The sequence below is a fragment of the Triticum aestivum genome, chromosome 5B (genome assembly GCF_018294505.1).
Source record: "Triticum aestivum cultivar Chinese Spring chromosome 5B, IWGSC CS RefSeq v2.1, whole genome shotgun sequence".
NCBI lineage: Eukaryota > Viridiplantae > Streptophyta > Magnoliopsida > Poales > Poaceae > Triticum > Triticum aestivum.
This window is the reverse complement of record NC_057807.1, coordinates 442,815,477-442,836,016: the sequence shown is the minus strand read 5'-3', so window position 1 is coordinate 442,836,016 and position 20,540 is coordinate 442,815,477. Positions and strand designations below refer to the sequence as shown.

Genomic DNA, 20,540 nt, shown 5'->3' with positions numbered 1-20,540 from the left:
TTTTCCTGCATGCCCATCCATCCATCTAGATCAGGACTCCTCACACCTGGCCAGTCAAACCCCTATCCTCTTGTCTCCACCGATGCTGCGCAAGAAATGGTTGATGCAACGGCCGCTCCCTCTGCTTTCTTCCATGGCCAAGGCAGCAGCGAAAGTAGGGAGCCGTTTCCCACTAATCGCAGGGTAAAAGCACAGATTATCACCAGTAACTCCGCACCAAAAAATCAGCCTCCACCATACAAAAAGCCATTCACCAACGACCATCCATCCATCCATCCATGCCAGCACACAGTTGTGAGTACACAAAAATACAAACTTTCAGAGTATAACTCTTCTCATTTAGAGCAGCAGAGAAAACAAACAAACAAAAATCGGAGCGAGGACAGCTTTTGCCAATTAGAGTTGAGTTGGAGCAGAGCCAGCCCACCAGTGGCAGCAACGGAATCATCCTCCCCTCCCACCCCACCCCACCTTCTTCTTCGCCTTCTCCTTGGTCAAACCGCCTTTCGCTCTTCTCTACCCCCCTTAAAAAAAGTAGCGGCACCCGGAGCGGAGAACCAACCCAGGTGCGGGCTGGGAATCGAGGCGGGGCACCTCCACAATCTCCCTCTCTCTCCCCCTCTCTCCTCTGGTTCTTTCGGTGTGTTCCTCGTTTTCCGGGAGAGGCCGGGGGAGTTGTTCTTGTCCAGTGGAGTCGGTCCAGACCTACCCTCGCCCGTCTGCGCCCGGCAAGATCTTTGTTTCCCCCCGTTCGCGGCGGCTCCCTCCCTCCCTCCCTCCCTTCTTGGTTGGTGGGAGGCGAAGAAATTTTAGGTCGTCCGGTTTCGCCTGAATTGTTTCTTCTCCGTCACCGGCGGGAGCACATGATCTGAACCCCTCCGCGCCGCGCCGCTCCGTCCATCCGCCTTCTGTTTCGGGGGAGGAGAAGACGGATCAATCGTTCGGTATCGGAGGTATCGTCCACTTCATGAGGTGCCGATTGGGCATTTCTTCCTTTTCTTGTCCGCCTTTATTTCGCGGGGTTTGTTTGTCTATATACTCGTGCGTGCGGCTGATTCGGCGCCGGAATTGATTGTCCGGGAGTTATTGATGATTACCGAGACGGGTTGGCTGTAAAATTTGCATCTTGGTTTCAAAATTTTACCCATTTCAGTCATGGTTTCTCTCTCTAAACAAAGGGGGTTCTTATTTCAGTTATTATGGAATCTTTCCATTTCACATCGAAATTGCATCTATGGGGATTCAGCTCGTGGCCAGCAGTGGGTTGGATTCTCCATTTCATGTCGAATATCTCTCCTCTGTTTTCTTGTGCAATGATTCAGAGCATATGTATGCCTGTAAAAATTACAGCATTTCCGTATGAGTTCGTTCAGTGGTTTAATCAAGGTTTCAGTTCCCCTGAATTTGTTTCTTCATCTCTACCTGCTGCCATGATGTAGCCCAGTGGAAAACAGAATTGTGTCGGTCTGTGTACTGCCCATTTATGATTGGTTGCCTTTTACTATGTCATAGCACCTGCATAATTTGTTGTGCTTACTACTGATTCTGATCAGCATTTATTGTAAGTTGTGCTGTCGTGAAAAGGAAGCTTTTGCTTAATTTCACAGTCAAGCATCCAAGTGTTTTGACAGTAGTACTAATGTGGTGTACCTTGTTGTTTCAGCTGAGGAAGATTTCTTGCTCACATGGCCGGCACCAGCGATCGTGGATCCCTCATGGAGGACTGGATGGCCATGCCGCCGACACCCAGCCCGAGAACGCTCATGTCAAGCTTCTTGAATGAAGACTTCAGCTCTGGTCAATTCTCCAATTTTTTCGGCGAACATGTGAGCAACAAGCCCCATGATCAATCAGAGAAGAGAGGAGAGCTTGTGGATTTGAGGGAGCAAGTGCCTGCTCAGTCAGCTACAGATACAGCTACACCCCAAAAGGATTTTTCCCTGCAACCAAATTCGTTCAATGCTAATCAGAAATCAAACCCACAGGGATCTCTAGCTGAGCGCAGGGCTTCGAGAGCTGGTTTCAGTATCCCCAAGATTGATACATCTCGTGTGGGTTCATCCACAGTTATTCGATCACCCATAGCAATTCCACCTGGTCTTAGTCCAACTACTCTTCTTGAGTCACCGGTCTTTCTCTACAATGCTATGGTATGCCATCTTCTCATAACTGGTGCCACCAATAATTACTTTCTCTATCCGGGTTTAATAGGCCGCTGGACATGATCGTTTGCTCTTCCCTCTAATCCCCTCCGTACCGTTTCAGATTTTGATACAATTAATCATGAATCTTTAGTTAGCGTATGTGCGGGTAAAAATGGATCAGTGTACTTGTGGTTAAAAAACAGAAGTACCTATTGATTGAGGTTGTGGTAAATTTTACTTTGAGTTAACAATTACCAGTAAACACATGAAAGTTCCATTTACCAGACATTTAGTTTTCCTGAAGTATATATAAGAACATTTATCATCGTCTTGTTTTTGCAGAAAGCATTTGATGCGGCACATGGTTTTGTGCAGTATAGAGACTTGTGATTTCAACGTTGTCTTATTCTATCAAGAAGAACATTGCTGTCCGAAAAAATGACCTCTGTTTAGAAATTTACAAAAGTTGCAAATTTGGTTCTATGTTTTGATTTCAAAGCCGATGATCTTAATTCAACACTCATAAATGGTCAAATACATATGTGCTTACCACATGATATCCACTGTGTAAATGTGGCTGAAATGATTATGATCTGTTACAGGCACAGCCTTCTCCAACCACTGGCAAACTGTTCGTTGCTTCAGAGGCTAACTCAACAATGCCACCAGATAGCACGTTCAGTAACGATGTTTTTTCCTTCCAACCCCACTCTGGCCCAACAAGTTACTCAAATGTGGAAAAGGTAATATCCTTGACTGTTAGCACTCTTTGTTTGCATTCTACTGTTCACTTCTTTTTATTGCCCCACTTTTATATGCCTGTTCTTTTAATGTTATACAGGGTTACACTGTTTGCCACCAAAACCAGTCGTTGTCAAATATTCATCAGCAGGGATCCAGTCTTCAGTCAAGCTTTACTGCAGCCAAGGACAGTGCCGACGAAACAATCGTTAAACCGAAGACATCTGACTCTGTGTTCAGTGATAATCACTCTTCTGAAGAACAGGAAGATGACGAGGGAGACCAAAATGAAGAATACTCTTCTGCCACAAATAGCAACCCAGCTGAAGATGGATATAACTGGAGAAAATATGGACAGAAGCAAGTTAAGAGCAGTGAGCATCCAAGGAGCTATTACAAGTGCACACACCCAGATTGCCCTGTCAAGAAAAAGGTGGAACGCTCTCAAGATGGTCAGATAACAGAGATAGTCTACAAGAGTTCTCACAATCACCCTTTGCCGCCTCCAAACCGCCGCTCAGGTATCCCTTCGTTGCAAATTAATGATCCACAAGTCCATCTTCTAGAGAAACCTGGTTTGCACACAGGGGTCAACACTGCATCTTTGTGGGAAAATGGTAAAAGTGAGTGCATTCAAGATATGCAAGGTGTTGAGGGAAGACCAGCTGCTGGCCCTCCTGTATCTGCATATGGTGATACATCTATCATGGAGTCCCAAGATGCAGCTGATGTCTCGTCAACGCTGTCCAATGAGATTGATAGAGCAACACAAGGCACCATTTCTTTAGACTGTGATGTAGGTGAAGATGAGACTGAATCCAAAAGAAGGTTAGTGTCCCCCCTCCACTTTACACAGCCATGATGATATGTCTATTCATTGATGAGCCTGGTTATTTTCAGGAAACTGGATGCTTTAGCTGCTGTTACCATTCCTACTGCGACCACCACCAGTTCAATTGACATGGTGGCTGCAGCATCAAGAGCTGTCCGGGAGCCTCGTGTTGTGGTTCAGACAACAAGCGAGGTTGACATCCTTGATGATGGTTATCGCTGGCGCAAGTATGGTCAGAAGGTTGTTAAAGGAAACCCAAATCCAAGGTCAGCTCAATGGCGTTTACGTTTCAGTCACAAGTTGATCATTCGTGTAATGTTTTAGACGGTATTTATTCACCCTGAAATGTAACATCATCTTGTCTACCTGCAGGAGCTACTACAAATGTACGCACCAGGGCTGTTCAGTGCGCAAGCACGTGGAGAGAGCGTCGCATGATCTGAAATCCGTGATCACGACATACGAGGGGAAGCACAACCATGAAGTTCCAGCAGCCAGAAATAGCGGGAACGCGGGCAGTGCTCCAGCATCTGCGCCGCAGGCCAATCTCTCACACCGCAGGCAAGAACAAGCGCAAGGCAGCTATTCTCAGTTTGGTGGCGCGTCTCCCTTCGGTTCCTTCGGCCTTCCGCCTAGAGGCCATCTGGGAGCGGCAGGCAACTTCCACTTCGGGATGGCCCCTCCAGGCATGTCGATGCCGCCGATGCCCGCCGCTCGCCATCCGTCAATGATGCAGGGCTACCCGGGGCTCATGATGCAGGAAGGACAGATGATGCAGGAAGGACAGATGAAGGCGGAGCCAGACCAGCAGTCTGGCTTCGCAGCGTCATCGGCTTACCAACAGATGATGGGCAGGCCCCCCTTTGGTCCCCAGATGTAAATAATAGGATGCAAAAAAAGGAAAGATAGATGTGCTCCGGCTTGCCTGTATACATGGTAGCTTCGTTCTAGTTTCTCTTGGTCACCATTTTTTTTAATCTCGTGGGCATTTTTTGTAAGCAAAGAATGCAGAGGACGGTTCTCATATCTTTCAGTTGCTTGGAATCAGAAAGAAAAGGGATAGCTTCTAAGACAATTGGGCATTGGTTAAATCAGTAAAAATCACTCAAGTTATGAGGGTTAGCAGCAGCTCATATGGTTGTCAAGTGCTACTACACCTGGTGCTTTTTCGTACTCTCTTTATTCCAAAATAAGTGTTGTGGTTTTAGTTCAAACTGTTTTAAATTTGAACTAAAATCATGACACTTAACAGAGAGAGGAGGTTTCTTCTGAAAGAAACATTGGTTTGTGGGTTATAGCATCTCCAGTCGTTCGGGCCCCCAAGAACCTGAAATATTGCCGCTGGGGGCCAACCGGCGGGAATTTTGGCGTGGGGCAGCTCGGTTCCTCGCCGACCCCCCAAAGTTCGCCCTCCAGCTGCTGATTTCGACCCAAATCCGGCGTGCATCGGCGCAAATTCAACATAAAGTAATTTTTATCACATAGTGTATCACAGGAATCAATACAAATTAAATAGTTCAACAAAGCAAACTCATAATTCAAACACAAATTAAAACTCATAGTTCATCATACGTCGAACTAGGCGTTGCCCTTGAGCCTTCATAGATGCTCCACCAGATCGTGCTGCAGTTCTTGATGCACCTATGGGTCTCGGATCTCCTGACGCATATTGAGGAAGGCAACCCATGATGCCGGTAGCTAGTGATCAACTTGGGCAAGAGGACCCTGCCAGTAATATGGTTCAGTGTCGGACATTGACTCTTCATGCTCGCTCTCAATGATCATGATGTGCAAGATGACACAACAAGTCATGACTTCCCACATTTGATCTTTCGACCAAGCCAGAGCGGGGTACCGGACAACAGCAAATCGAGATTGGGGCAAACCAAATGCCTGCTCAACATCCTTCCTGCAAGCCTCCTGACACTTGGCAAAGTAGGAGTTCTTCCATCCTGACACAGGGTTTGAGATAGTCTTCACAAATGTGGACCATCTTAGATAGATGCCATCTGCTAGGTAGTATCCCTTGTTGTAGTGGCGCCCATTGACCTCGAAGTTCACCGGAGGAGTATGACCTTTGACAAGCTTGGCAAAGACATTTAAGCATTGCAGTACGTTGATGTCATTGTGAGTTCCTGGCATACCAAAGAAGGAGTGCCAAATCCAGAGGTCATGTGTGGCCACTGCCTCAAGTACCACACTGCAAAGCTCCTTTGGCACCTTCGTACATCCCCTGTCAAGCAAATGGACAGTTTTTCCATGCCCAATGCATGCAGTCAATGCTTCCCAGCATCCCAAGAAATTCTCTTGTTGCATTCTGTGCTAGGATTCGAGCAGTGTCTTCGGCATTAGGTGATCGCAAGTATTGTGGTCCAAACACTGTCACCACTGCCCTGCAGAACTTGTACACACACTCAATGGGCGTGGACTCGGCCATGCGTCCATAGTCTTCCAATATATCAACCGGAGCTCCGTATGCAAGCATCCTCATAGCTGTCATGCATTTCTGGAGTGAGATGAATCCAAGTGTGCCCGTGCAATCCTTCTTGCACTTGAAGTAGTTGTCGAACTCCCGGATGGAATTCACAATCCTGAGGAAGAGCTTCCGGCTCATCCAATAACGGTGCCGAAATACTTTCTTGCTGTGCCGTGGAGCGTCGGCGAAGTAGTTGGCGTAGAGCAAGCAATAGCCCTCCAGTCGATGCCTCTACTTGCTCTTACGTCGGCCCGACGCCGAGCCACCTCACCGCGGCTTTGCATTGCTCGCGAACAGGCCGGCCAGAGCGGCGAGGATCATGAGGCTCTCTTCGTCCTGGGTGTCGGCCTCGGCTTCCTCCTCCAGCAGCACCGCGAAAGCCTCCTCGTCATCGGAATCCATCGCCAAACAAGTAAATCACAGAACACCTGGTGGGCGTGGTAGGTGCGCAGCCGTCGGTACCCCCACCCGCGTGGCCAGAGCGCTGGAAAACTCGCCCAGGAGCGGGACAGAGGCTGCCGCGACGAACCCTCTCTTTCCGGCGGGGAAATGGCATTTCTAGCGGCGGAGCAGCGGCTATGGGCAGGTGGGCGGCGTCGGGATCGACAGGGCGGCGAAAGGGGAAGTGTCGTCCTACATCACATGAGGGGGGCGAATCCGGGCATGGAAAAGTCGTTTTTCGCCTGACATTGGTGGCCCATATGCCACTTTTCCTTTCGCCGGAGCCCCCAAGCGCCCCCAGTGTGCTGGGTTCGGCCCGAGATCGCCGGGCCAAAAAATGGGCCGAGCCGGTGGAATTCGGCGTCTTGGGAAGTGCTACTGTGTTTTTTTTTTGCGCCGGCGAAAAACGCGTCCCAGGGGCCTGTTGGGGGGGGGGGGGGGGGGCGAGTGGAGATGCTCTTAGAGGCCAGTTGTGGGACACTGGTTTAGCCGGCGACGGGTGGGTCGACGGCAACGAGTGTGAAGACGATTGAAACTGGAAGAAGAAAAAGCTGTTGCCCGACAAATAGTTGTCCCCCTTCTTCTATTTTGGACCGGCTTAACCTGCGAACGTTCACTAAGGAGCGTGACAAATGCGGACGTTCTTTTATGAGAATTTGTGTTGGTCGAGAATGGCTAGATTTGTCATGCTTGCTAATTAAACTTGCCATCCCCACGACAATATAAATTGCCATAAAAATGTTTGATTTGTCATTCTTTCCCAGCGAACAACGAACTTGAGTTGAATAGTAATATCTTTTGATGAGGATAAAAAAAACGTCCAGTAGTTTGAAGTTACGAATTTTTGTGTTGGGATAAGCTGTTTGATGCATGAGAGCTTCTAGTTTGAAAAAAGCTCCCCGCAAACACAAAGCTTGAAAAAGCCGGCATGTGATCAGCTCTGAGTCTCTGACAAGTGGAGCAGCAGTTTTGGGTTTGGTAGCTTCCCGCGCTAACAGATTTGCAGTCCAGGCGGGCGCCCGTTTAGCACGCCGGCGCCCTGGTGACGGAGCCCTCGAAGACGACGACCTCGTCGCCGGCGGCCACGCCGTGCCACTCGAACGACCGCGCCTCGTCCATCACGCTCTGCCCGTGTATGAAGAAGTACCCGCCGTCCGCGGGCAGCGGGAACCCGGACCCCGACGACGCGCCCCCCTCCAGCTCCCGGCGCAGCGCCGACACCGCGCCGCGCGCGCGCACGGCCACCTCCACGCGCCCCGCGCCGCACCGCGACACCACCGTCACTCGCAGCGGCTCCGGCGCCGGCGCCCGCATGCCCTTGCCCGGCCTCCTGGTCCCGTTCTTCTTCCCCTTCTGACGCGGCCGCCTGTCGTCGCCGTCGCCGGCGCCGTCGAGGGCGACGTGGATGACGGAGCCCTCCACGACGCCGTACCGCTCGGTGACGCCGGCGCCGGCGGCGTCGTCGTCCACGAGCGCGCCGCCGTCGTGGAAGAGGGACAGGGCGGCGGCGGGCCAGCCGTTGCGGCCCTGGAGCTTGTGCTTGATGTCCAGGACGGTGTCGAAGAAGCCCACCTCCATCTTGAACGGCGCCTCCCCCGACGACGAGCACACGAAGGTCACGTCCATGGCCGCCCACCCAGCACAACCAGGCAACCATGGCATGGCATGGCATTTATATCATGGCTGAGAGAATGCACTGCGTGTGAGCATTCGATCTGTCTGTTGCCAACCAGCATGAATTTTCAGTGAGCATCCATCCATTAGCCTTCTGCAGAGGGCTGAGAGTACTTCAGAGTTCAGACTTGATGCATGATCAAGATTCCTCAACTTGCTGCTAATCACGCAGAACGACCTTCGTTTCCCCACCCATCTCACAAAATCGGCGTGCCGACTAGATTGTTTGTGACAAGGAAGAAGCTGTTTTTGCTCTTGATTGTTTATTATCATGTCTGCTACTTTGTGCAGGAGAACTTTGCTGGTGAAATGCCAGACTAAATTCAGCATCAAAATTGCAAGGGAAGACTGCATTGCATCAATCAGTTGCACAAGGGGTCACAAATCACAGACCCCTTGCTAAATATTCTTCACTGGAGTTACATTATCTTCTAGGAGTAAAGTGTTGAGCAAAAACAAACACTAGTTACTACTCCCTCTGTAAAGAAATATAAGAACGTTACATAACATCTCCAGGTCACATGTGTCATCAGAGAATTCATCCAATTTGCTCAGAATTTCATCAAAGAAAATCCATAGGTAGATTTAGGAGACTGGACTGTACACAGCAAGTTGGTTAAATATAAGTTGTCAAGTTACACATGATCTCATAATCAGACTAGCTATCTCAGTGATCTAGCAAAAAAAGTGTCGCGATAAGGAATGTCGAGTAGTGAATCACAGACACAGCAAAGAACAAGATACAAAATCTAGATGCTACCTATGTCGAACAGCTCGCACGGTTCCGCGTCATCTCAGATTTTGCTCCTGTATCTAACCACCTTTGCGAGCGTCTCCTGAGCCGCCAATGTCTGGGCATGGTCGTGGCCAAGCATGACCGTCCTGATGCTGATGCAGGTCCTGCACAGCTCCTCCCCGCTGTCGAACAACCCGCCTCGCACCAGCAGCTTCGCCCTCGTCTCGAGCAGCGTTGCTTTCAGCAGTGCCATCTCATGCCAGATGAACTCGTCGGCATGGTTGTCCGCCCGCAGCTTCTTCTTCCAGCACAGCGATCCCTGCTTCAGGTCCTGTATCCGTGACGCGACCGACTTCTCCGCGTCCTCGAGGATGTTGGTGCACACCTTGAGCAACTCCAAGGCCGAGCCGCAGCGCGAGAATGCCATGAGCGCTTGGATTGCCAGGGGCAGTGCTATCTTCTTGATGAAGAGCACCAGGTCGACCGGCTTGAGTTGAACCACAGGAGGCTCTGATTTGAAGCCAAACAGAAGAAATGCACTAGCCCACATGTGGTCTGAGTAGATAGACATATTGCCGGTCCTTATGACACCAGATACTGCTGCGGATGCCGGTGCCAGACTGCCGCTGATCTTGCCGAACATCTGCACGATCGGGTGAAACTGAATCCAGCAACCTGGACGCTGAGTTGTTTTCCGCGCCAAGCCAAGTTTTACCAGCAAGTGTGCCGACTCCACCTCAGCTTTCCTTGCCTGTGGCTGCAGAAAGCAGTGTGTGCCGCACAAGAGTGCCGCCTTAAGTGATTCACTCAACAGCTGAATGCTATTGGTTTTTGTTGGCAGCTTACTGGCCATGGCAGCTAGTAGGGTTGACGACACGGGCGATGGAGCTAGCCAAGAACCTACTGTGATCATCCTCAAGGCAAGACCACCTCCTTTCACCTGGTTCATCAATGCAAAGCAGAAGACTAATACCTTGATCAGAAACAAATTGTTCTGCCATAAGTTGTCATCACCAGAACAGAGCACAATCATGTTCTCATTTAACAACACCCGCTCGACAGCCTCAAAAAGAATACCGGGGTCTATCATCAACTCGGACAACAGTGAACCAACAAGCCACAGCCCGAAGCTGACTCGCCCCAGCTGCTCATCGAATTTCTTCAGAACTTCCAGTTCCTCAGGAGGGTAATCCTTCTTCTTTTTCCCCTTTATCAGGACCATAGCATCATGAAACGAGAGCTGCGGAAGATGAATTGGCTCAAGGTTCATGAAATGCGGCAGCCGTGTTGTCACGATGACATGGCTTGCTCCAGTGTTTCTAGGAATGAAATCTTGCAGGTCCTTCCCTTCCCACCAATCCCTCTCGCTCTCGAGGTTATCGATTATGAGCAAGTAGGGCACATCCCTGAAAAGCTCTCTCTTCACCCTTTGAAATGCATCCAACTCTTGCTCCTCAAAGCTCCTGATCCTGCCGTGCTCCCTGTCAGCCTCGGCGCTGATATCCAGTCCCAAATACCCCGACAAATTCAGTATGTTCTGTCTCAGGTACCTTGCCTCGCCTCCAATCCACAATACCATCTTGTACCGCTGTGAGTACCGGTACGCAAATTCCAATGCCAGCTCCGTCTTGCCAATGCCTGAAATGCCATTGATGCAGACCACATTGCCATTGCCATGATCCTTGCTGTTGCACCTGAATCTTGACTTCCTGAGCTTTGATCTCTGCTTCAGAAGACCGATCCCTTTCGCAGCCGACAGATCGATCGCCGGAGCAACCGATGGCTCCAACATAGGCCGATTGCACTTGTGCAACTCCAAGCTGCCAAACCTGCCACTGCTTGTCCTCACCCTGTCACTGTCCTCATCAGCAAATCCTCCATCTGACACACCACTGGATACACAATTAGGCATGGTGCTGCCCCCTGGGCACTCCACATCTTCGACTTCGCCGGCGCAACCGAAGAACATTCCCTCGATCTCAGCAAGCTCTTTCTCCCTTCCAATGAAATGCCTGTTGCGCGGAAATGGCAAACCCTCAGTTCCCTCGCTCTCCTTTTCAGCAATTGTACCCCGGCCAAGCTTCGATTGCAGCACGGTGACCGCCGTCGACACACACCTCCTCCAGCTGCTCTCATCTGTCTCGAGCTTCAGCTCATGGCACCGCATTAGGCCGTCCAAAGCTTCCATCCCCTCCTTATCTTCAGGTTTGCCATCAAACAGCCCGGCGATGTCTGACACCCTGGTGTCAAACAAGATTGGCAGCAGGTTCCTCTTCTGAGCAAAGAACCGGATCTCCTCGAGGACGAACGGGTTGAGGAAGCTGGACGTGGTGACCACCACGATGCCGAAAGCCGCCGAGCAGATGATGCGGTCTGCGACCTCATGGCTGTGCGCGCCGGAGTACCTGGCCCGGTCGGCCGTGAACGCGGCGATCCCTTGCAGCTCAAGCTCTGCCTTGAGCCACCGGCAGAACCTGGCGAGGGCAGCCCCCTGGCCGTGGAAGCCGATGTAGACGTCGCAGCTCCGGAGCTTGCCGTTGGACATGGGCGACGCGACGGCGCCCCGCGTGAGCGAGACGCGCGGCACGGGGAAGGAGAAGGACACCCGCGGCGCGGGGCCGCCGTCGGAGGACCGCCGGCGCGGGTCGGCGCCCTGGGACCGGGAGTCGTAGCCGCGGTCCGACGGCGGCGTGCGGGAGGCGCTCGTCGGCGCGTCCGTGTCCTCCGACCGGAACCCTCCGGCGCCGCGGGGCGCCGGCGAGGGCAGCGCGGGGGTCCGGGAGACCTTGGTTCCTCGATGCGGCGGCTGGGGATTAGGAGGAGGAGGAGGCTCGGCGATCCGAGGGGAGATGTAGGGCGACTGCAGCGCGGAGACGAAGGCGGAGGACGGCGGCGAGGGCGAGCCGAGGTAGGGCGAGACGGGGCTCGGCCAGTCGGAGCCGCCGGCATTGGCGGCGGTCTTGATGGTGAGGGACTTGGCGGCGGCGGGGATGTCGTCGTCCTTGGGTTTGGGCGGCGCATCAGGAAATGATGCAACTTTTTGCTCTCCCCCTTCCATTGGTCAACAAATATAATCAGTTGGAGATCTCAGTGCAAGAACTTCATAGGAATTCGGTCCTCCTTCTCCTGTCAGAAACCCATCCACAGATAAGAAAGGAATAACAATCTGTTAAATTCTGGACTAGTATCACCACTCATCAGGATTCAGGAACGAGCATGTATGGATTCAGGGCAAGAATGCGCAGTCTAAAAAACCAAAGAAACAAAACATGAACTTGCAAGAACGTTCAAACCAAATAGGGACGGATTGAGCAAGCTAATTACCAGCGAAGGCCTTCAAGAATCCAGCGGTGCCATTAGGATTGTGATTCTGTCACGGCAGAAGAGCTCGGGCTCCAGGAACACCTGCCCCGGCCGACAGGAGAGCTTGTAGGGCCTTAAAAAAAAGGGTCAACTTTTGATAGTAATCTTCTTCCAGACCATGGAAGGGATGGTAGTCCCCCCTCCTACCCCTCCCTATGATCTCGTCCCAGCTCCCAAGCAGTCAAGGAGGAGGTACAAGCAGTAGTACAAGTAAAGAAACTTTGGGAGTCGGTGGCCGTTTGAACTGTCAAGTACTCCCACCGCTATCTGCCTTGGAAATGGGGGCTGAGAGGCGGAGATGGCAAAAGCAGGGGAGAAAAACAGATCGGGTGGGGAGGTGACATCAAAAGGCAGGCAGTGCCCCAGAAGATGAGAGCTGCGGGGGAAAGAAGACCAAGACCGGCTGCCGCAGCAACACCAATGATGATGCTCTGCTCCGAAGGGAGGGGATTGTACCCTGTGCACAAGCAGGAAATACATTGAATGAAACGAGATGAGATGAAGCGCAGGAGGGGGTTGTTAATGGAGGAGTACCTAGTACTTGGATGCGTCTCATAAGAGTTTTGGACCATACTGCTCAGATTAATTAATGGCGTCTGCATGCTGGAGCCAGGGCAAATTCATGCATGTTTTACCGGTGGTACGCCTGCTCTTGGCGCCCTGCTAGGCCTACACCCTGCTGCGTAACTGTCCCCAAGTACTCTCGCAGATAGAGATCTGGCATTACTACCGGCACCGAGGCCTTCGTGATCCTGCAACGGACGGGTGATTGCATTGGGGTTGGGTGATGCATGAGATGCTCGTGAATGTTGGGGGTCAGCAGATTTTGGGCGGGGCCGGAGCGAGCAGGCGACGCGGGAAATTCAGCATTCTACTGCCGTCTCCATTCATTCAAGGCAAGGCCGGAGCGAGCAGGACGGCGACGGAGACGGACAACGGGACAAAGAAACCGGCTCGGCTCTGCCCCTGCCTGCCGCCTCTCACATGCTCTGCTCCGGCACATGTACCGCAGGCTGCAGAGATCGCATCTGCGTTGTGCGATCGGCTCATGGATGGGATTCTCTTCTCTGAACTTGAGATTGATGCTAGGGTATCCCATATTCCTTGGGGACTTGGATTAGTCCTTCCACACGCAGCCAGAGCCCTGGGGCCAACTCCAATGCACGGTTCCAAACGGATGTCCGTTTTGTTCAGATTTTATCTATTTAGATAGGGCAGTGGGACGATGTCCGGCCGTTTTCTGTTTGCGCTGGCGGTGTTCTCAACTGTCGGATGCATTTGGTCAGCCACGACTATTGGAACCACTATATATACGTTTTATGAACTATAATACATTGTAGATAGTTTTTGGACGCCGATAACTGCCACACGTGTGGCACAATGGACACCCGCCCACACGATCATGTGTGGCATACCCCGCAGGCAGCTCACACGACTTTGTGTGGGCGAATATAAGAACTGCCCACACGTGTGGCACGAGGAGCATCCTACCACACGACTCCTACGGTACAATGGGATCGATCTCAAGTACGAATTCGTTTGACAGGGGAACCCACACCCCACACGCCTCCATCAGACCAGATCCCTTTTCCCTGTGAAAAAAAAGGGGGGAAAGCCCACTAACAACAAATTAAATGAAAAGGCCCAGTTTTTTGTTTTTTCTGTATAAATAAAAGTCCAGATTTTGCTCAGATACTAAAAAATGCCATCAGCTGCTTCGAAAAAAGCAGAAAATGTCATTCAAGTTTAACCATGAACAAAGGTTTATATTTGTTTTTTAACGATGGCAAAGGTTTATGAACACATATATAATGCCCAACATGAAATATGGCAAATCTGCCATGACAACAAAAATCAATATTGCCATGTGAAAAAACGCAAAAAGTTGAAAAATTCATGTGAAAAGAACACACAAATTTGACAAGGCAATAAAAGATAAAAATGCAATTGCATTTTTAATTAAAAATGCCATGAAAGTTTAATCAAAATTGCCATGTTTCAAAGGAGAATTTTGCCGTGTGTGTGACAAAAAACACAAAATGTTGAAAATCAAGTATGAACAAAGAGATTTGCCATGGCAGATTGGTATCAACGAATTGTCGTGTTTTGTATGATGAACTTAATGTGTGTTGAAAAACACAAAAGGTTTGGAATTCACCTATGAACAAGAAACGTGTCATGGCAAATTCGTATCAAAACTTGCCACGACGAAATTCATGTAAACTAAATTTGCCATGAACAAGAAACATTGCCATGGCAGATTTATATTGAAACTTGCCATGGCAGAAAAAATCATTTAAACTAAATTGCCATGATCACTAAAATAAATTTGCCATGAATTGTAAACTAAATTTGCCATGAATTGTAAACTAAATTTGCCATGAACCAACAAACTAAAATTTGCCATGATCAACAAACCAAATTTGTATCAAAACTAGGCACGGCAGACTTATATCAATAATTGCCATGTTCTGGTATGATGAATTTGCCATGTGTGTAAAAAACAAAAAAGTTAAAAAATCATAAATATGAACAGGAAAATTGGCACGGCAGAAATTCACGTAAACTAATTTTGCCATTATCAAGAAAAATTGCCATGGCAGATTCATATTGAAACTTGCCATGACAGAAAAAATCATGTAAACTAAATTGCCCTGATTTGAAAACGTATCAAAACTTGGCATGGCAGATTTGTATCAAGAATTGCCATGTTTTGGTATGATGAATTTTCCGCGTGTGTAAAAAACACAAAAGGTTGAAAATCAAAAAATATGAACGAGAAAATTGCCATGGCAAATTCGTATCAAGAATTGCCGCTTGTTTGTATGATGAATTTGCCGCGTGTGAAAAAAACACAAAAAGTTGAAAGTCCAGTATAAACAAGAAAAATGCCATGGTAGATTCGTATCAAAACTTGCCACGGCGAAATTCACGTAAACTAAAATTTGCCACGATTTGAAATTCGCCATGACTAGTAAACTAAATTTGCAATGAACCAAATAAACAAAATTTGACATAATCAAATAAAATCAGTTTGCCATGATCAATAAACTAATTTTGCCATAGCCAACATACTAAATTTGCCATTATCAACAACCTAAAATTGCCGTGGTTAACTAAGAAACAAAAGCATAAAGATTGTCATGGGCGTGTTAAAAAAACTAAATTTGCCATGACTAGTAAACTAAATTTGCCATGAACCAAGTAAACTAAATTTGACATGATCAAATAAAATCAGTTTGCCATGATCAATAAACTAAATTTGCCTTGGTCAATAAGCTAAATTTGCCATTATCAACAAACTAAATTTGCCGTGGTTAAGTAAGAAACAAAAGCATAAACATTGTCGTGGGTGTGTTAAAAAAATGAAATTTGCCATGACTAATAAACTAAATTTGCCATGAACCAAATAAACTAAATTTGACATGATCAAATAAAATCAGTTTGCCATGATCAATAAACTAAATTTGCCATGGTCAATAAACTAAATTTGCCATGGTGTTTTGCTTATAAATAGTATACGTTATAGAATTGCCATCGATAAAAGTTTAACAACTGTCATGATTTCTGACCTCAATCTAACCACATGTATTCTATAGATAACAACACCAGATAATTAACAGGCCTCGTGACCTAGGGTACTACTACAGGTACACATGTTTAAGCTATGTGACCAACTTAAAATGCCATGGGTTAAATTTGCCATGCCTCTGAAATTTACCATGGCATCATCAAAAATTGCCATGACTCTAAAGTTGCCATTACTGCATGCTCGAAAACTGCCCGTGGAAACTACAGACTATCCATCCAATTCTAAACAAAGGCTAAATTATCAGATTGAAAACTGTACACAGATGATTGATCAAACAAAAATCATCTCCCTGCTGCCGTGTGTATGAACACACAACACACGAAACTGAGAGAGGGAAAATCAAACCTCCATGGCATCGGGTGCCGGAGGAGCACGGAGCAGGCGGGCCTTCCTGAAGATCACATCGAGCACGCGGATGTCGTCGTGATTGCAGTGGTTGTTGGGCTACCGCGACGCCCTGACGAACAAGCTGTTGCCTCCCACGACCACAAGCCCATCGATGTTGACGACGAACATGGGGTGGCGCTTGCCCACCGGGTCGAGTAGCTCCGGCCCGCGCCTGCACCCACCACGAAGGCCGAGCCCCACCAGGGACACCCTCCGGCCCGCCGCCGTCGTTCCCGGGGCATGAGTTGGCGAGTAGCGCGGCGGCAGCACGCAGATAGACTGGCGCGTGGCGGAGCTTGAACCCCAGAAGTAGCCGCACGCGCTCACTGTTGGAAATATGCCCTAGAGGCAATAATAAAAGTATTATTATATTTCTATGTTCATGATAATTGTCTTTTATTCATGCTATAACTGTATTATCCGGAAATCGTAATACACGTGTGAATACAAAGACCACAATATGTCCCTAGTGAGCCTCTAGTTGACTAGCTCGTTGTGATCAACAGATAGTCATGGTTTCCTGGCTATGAACATTGGATGTCGTTGATGACGGGATCACATCATTACGAGAATGATGTGATGGACAAGACCCAATCCTAAGCATAGCACAAAGATCGTGTAGTTCGTTTGCTAGAGCTTTGCCAATGTCAAGTATCTCTTCCTTTGACCATGAGAGCGTGTAACTCCTGGATACCGTAGGAGTGCTTTGGGTGTATCAAACGTCACAACGTAACTGGGTGACTATAAAGGTGCACTACAGGTATCTCCGAAAGTATCTATTGTTTTATGCGGATCGAGACTGGGATTTGTCACTCCGTATGACGGAGAGGTATCTCTGGGCCCACTCGGTAATGCATCATCATAATGAGCTCAAGGTGACCAAGGTGTTGGCCGCGGGATCATGCATTACGGTACGAGTAAAGTGACTTGCCGGTAACGAGACTGAACAAGGTATTGGGATACCGACGATCGAGTCTCGGGCAAGTAACGTACCGATTGACAAAGGGAATTGTATACAGGGTTTGATCGAATCCTCGACATCGTGGTTCAACCGATGAAATCATCGAGGAGCATGTGGGAGCCAACATGGGTATCCAGACCCCGCTGTTGGTTATTGCCCGAGAGTGGTCTCGGTCATGTCTGCATGTCTCCCGAGCCCGTAGGGTCTACACACTTAAGGTTCGGTGACGCTAGGGTTGTTAGGAAGACTAGTATGTGACTACCGAATGTTGTTCGGAGTCCCGGATGAGATCCCGGACGTCACGAGGAGTTCCGGAATGGTCCGGAGGTAAAGTTTTATATATGGGAAGTTGTTAAACGGGCACCGGAAAGTTTCGGGGTCATACCGGTATTGTACCGGGACCACCGGAAGGATTCCGGGGGTCCACCGGGAGGGGCCACCCCTCCCGGGGGGCCACTTGGGCTGCGTGGGGATAGCAGCCAGCCCCTAGTGGGCTTGGCGCGCCCCCCTCCTTGGGCCCATGCGCCTAGGGGAGGGGGGAAACCCTAAAGGGGGCGCACCCCCCTTGCTTGGGGGGCAAGCCCCCCACCCCTTGGCCGCCGCCCCCCCCTAGGGTTTTCCCTAGAGGGCCGGCCCCCCTTGCCCTTTCCCCTATATATAGAGGGGTGAGGGGAGGGCTGCAATACACCATAACTCAAGGCGCAGCCCCTCCCCTCCCCAACACATCTCCTCCTCCGTACGTGCTTGGCGAAGCCCTGTCGGAATACTGCCGCGTCAACTGCACCACGCCGTCGTGCTGCCGTTGGAGCTGCCTTCCTCAACCTCTCCTTCCTCCTTGCTGGATCAAGACGGAGGAGACGTCTCCCGTCCCGTACGTGTGTTGAACGCGGAGGTGCTGTCCGTTCAGCACTAGGACATCGGTGATCCGAATCACGTTCGAGTACGACTCCATCATCACCATCTCCTTGGCAAGCTTCCGCTCGTGATCTACAAGTGGTATGTAGATGCAAACTCTCTCCCTTGACTCGTTGCTTAGATGAACTCATAGATGGATCTTGGTGAAACCGTAGGAAAAATTTTAATTTTCTGCAACGTTCCCCAACAGTGGCATCATGAGCCAGGTCTATGCGTAGTTCTCTTTGCACGAGTAGAACACAATTTTGTTGTGGGCGTGGATCTTGTCATCTTACTTGCCTCTACTAGTCTTTTCTTGCTTCGGCGGTATTGTGGGATGAAGCGGCCCGGACCAACCTTACACGTACGCTTACGTGAGACCGGTTCCACCGACTAACATGCACTAGTTGCATAAGGTGGCTGGCGGGTGTCTGTCTCTCCCACTTTAGTTGGAGCGGATTCGATGAAAAGGGCCCTTATGAAGGGTAAATAGAAGTTGACAAAATCACGTTGTGGTTATTCGTAGGTAAGAAAACGTTCTTGCTAGAACCCAATTGCAGCCACGTAAAAGATGCAACAACAATTAGAGGACGTCTAACTTGTTTTTGCAGCAATTGATCAAGTGATGTGATATGGCCAGAAGTTGTGATGAATGATGAATTGTGATGTATGAGATCATGTTCTTTGTAATAGGATTCACGACTTGCATGTCGATGAGTATGACAACCGGCAGGAGCCATAGGAGTTGTCTTTATTTTTGTATGACCTGCGTGTCATTGAAGAACGCCATGTAACTTACTTCATTGCTAAACGCGTTAGTCATAGAAGTAGAAGTAGTCGTTGGCGTGACAACTTCATGAAGACACGATGATGGAGATCATGGTGTCAAGCCGGTGACAAGATGATCATGGAGCCCTGAAGATGGAGATCAATGGAGCTATATGATATTGGCCATATCATGTCACAACTATATAATTGCATGTGATGTTTATTATGTTTTATGCATCTTGTTTACTTAGGACGACAGTAGTAAATAAGGTGATCCCTTACAAATTTCAAGAAGTGTTCTCCCCTAACTGTGCACCGTTGCTACAGTTCGTCGCTTCTAAGCACCACGTGATGATCGGGTGTGATGGATTCTTACGTTCACATACAACGGGTGTAAGACAGTTTTACACAACGAAAACACTTAGGGTTAACTTGACGAGCCTAGCATGTGCAGACATGGCCTCGGAACACGGAGACCGAAAGGTCGAACACGAGTCGTATGAAAGATACGATCAACATGAGAATGTTCACCGATGATGACTAGTCCGTCTCACGTGATGATCGGACACGGGCTAGTCGACTCGGATCGTGTAACACTTAGATGACTAGAGGGATGTCTAATCTAAGTGGGAGTTCATAATTTGATTAGAACTTAATTATCATGAACTTAGTCTAAAACCTTTGCAAATATGTCTTGTAGATCAAATGGCCAACGCTCATGTCAACATGAACTTCAACGCGTTCCTAGAGAAAACCAAGCTGAAAGATGATGGCAGCAACTATACGGACTGGGTCCGGAACCTGAGGATCATCCTCATAGCTGCCAGGAAACAATATGTCCTAGAAGGACCGCTAGGTGACGCTCCCGTCCCAGAGAACCAAGACATTATGAATGCTTGGCAGTCTCGTGCTGATGATTACTCCCTCGTTCAGTGCGGCATGCTTTACAGCTTAGAACCGGGGCTCCAAAAGCGTTTTGAGCATCACGGAGCATATGAGATGTTCGAAGAGCTGAAACTAGTTTTCCAAGCTCACGCCCGGGTCGAGAGATATGATGTCTCCGACAAGTTCTACAGTTGTAAGATGGAGGAAAATAGTTCTGTCAGTGAACACATCCTGAAGATGTCTGGGTTGCACAACCGTATGACCCAGCTGAATATTAACCTCCCAGATGAGGCGGTCATTGACAGAATCCTCCAGTCGCTCCCACCAAGCTACAAGAGCTTTGTGATGAACTACAATATGCAGGGGATGGTAAAGACCATTCCTGAAGTATTTTCTATGCTGAAGTCAGCAGAGGTTGAAATCAAGAAAGAACATCAAGTGTTGATGGTCAATAAGACCACTAAGTTCAAGAAGGGCAAGGGTAAGAAGAACTTCAAGAAGGACGGCAAGGAGGTTGCCGCGCCCGGTAAGCCAGTTGCCGGGAAGAAGTCAAAGAATGGACCCAAGCCTGAGACTGAGTGCTTTTATTGCAAGGGGAAGGGTCACTGGAAGCGGAACTGCCCCAAATACTTAGCGGATAAGAAGG

General features: G+C 49.1%; 2 protein-coding genes across 2 annotated transcripts; one reads left to right on the top strand and one right to left on the bottom strand.

Moving 5' to 3' along the window:
• The first annotated feature begins 474 nt into the window (after positions 1 to 474).
• LOC123112344 (probable WRKY transcription factor 2) lies at positions 475 to 4,845 on the top strand. The gene is made up of 6 exons (XM_044533302.1): positions 475 to 953; positions 1,664 to 2,150; positions 2,747 to 2,887; positions 2,986 to 3,713; positions 3,786 to 3,983; positions 4,090 to 4,845. The coding sequence occupies exons 2-6, from the start codon at positions 1,686 to 1,688 to the stop codon at positions 4,595 to 4,597; spliced, it is 2,040 nt and encodes a 679-aa protein (XP_044389237.1). The 5' UTR covers positions 475 to 953; positions 1,664 to 1,685; the 3' UTR covers positions 4,598 to 4,845.
• A 4,062-nt stretch (positions 4,846 to 8,907) lies between these two features.
• Positions 8,908 to 13,102, bottom strand: LOC123112343 (uncharacterized). Its single transcript, XM_044533301.1, has 2 exons — positions 12,369 to 13,102; positions 8,908 to 12,170 (listed from the first exon to the last, which is right to left on the bottom strand). Exon 2 carries the CDS (start codon positions 12,100 to 12,102, stop codon positions 9,103 to 9,105), a length of 3,000 nt encoding a protein of 999 aa, XP_044389236.1. The 5' UTR covers positions 12,103 to 12,170; positions 12,369 to 13,102; the 3' UTR covers positions 8,908 to 9,102.
• Positions 13,103 to 20,540: the final 7,438 nt, after the last annotated feature.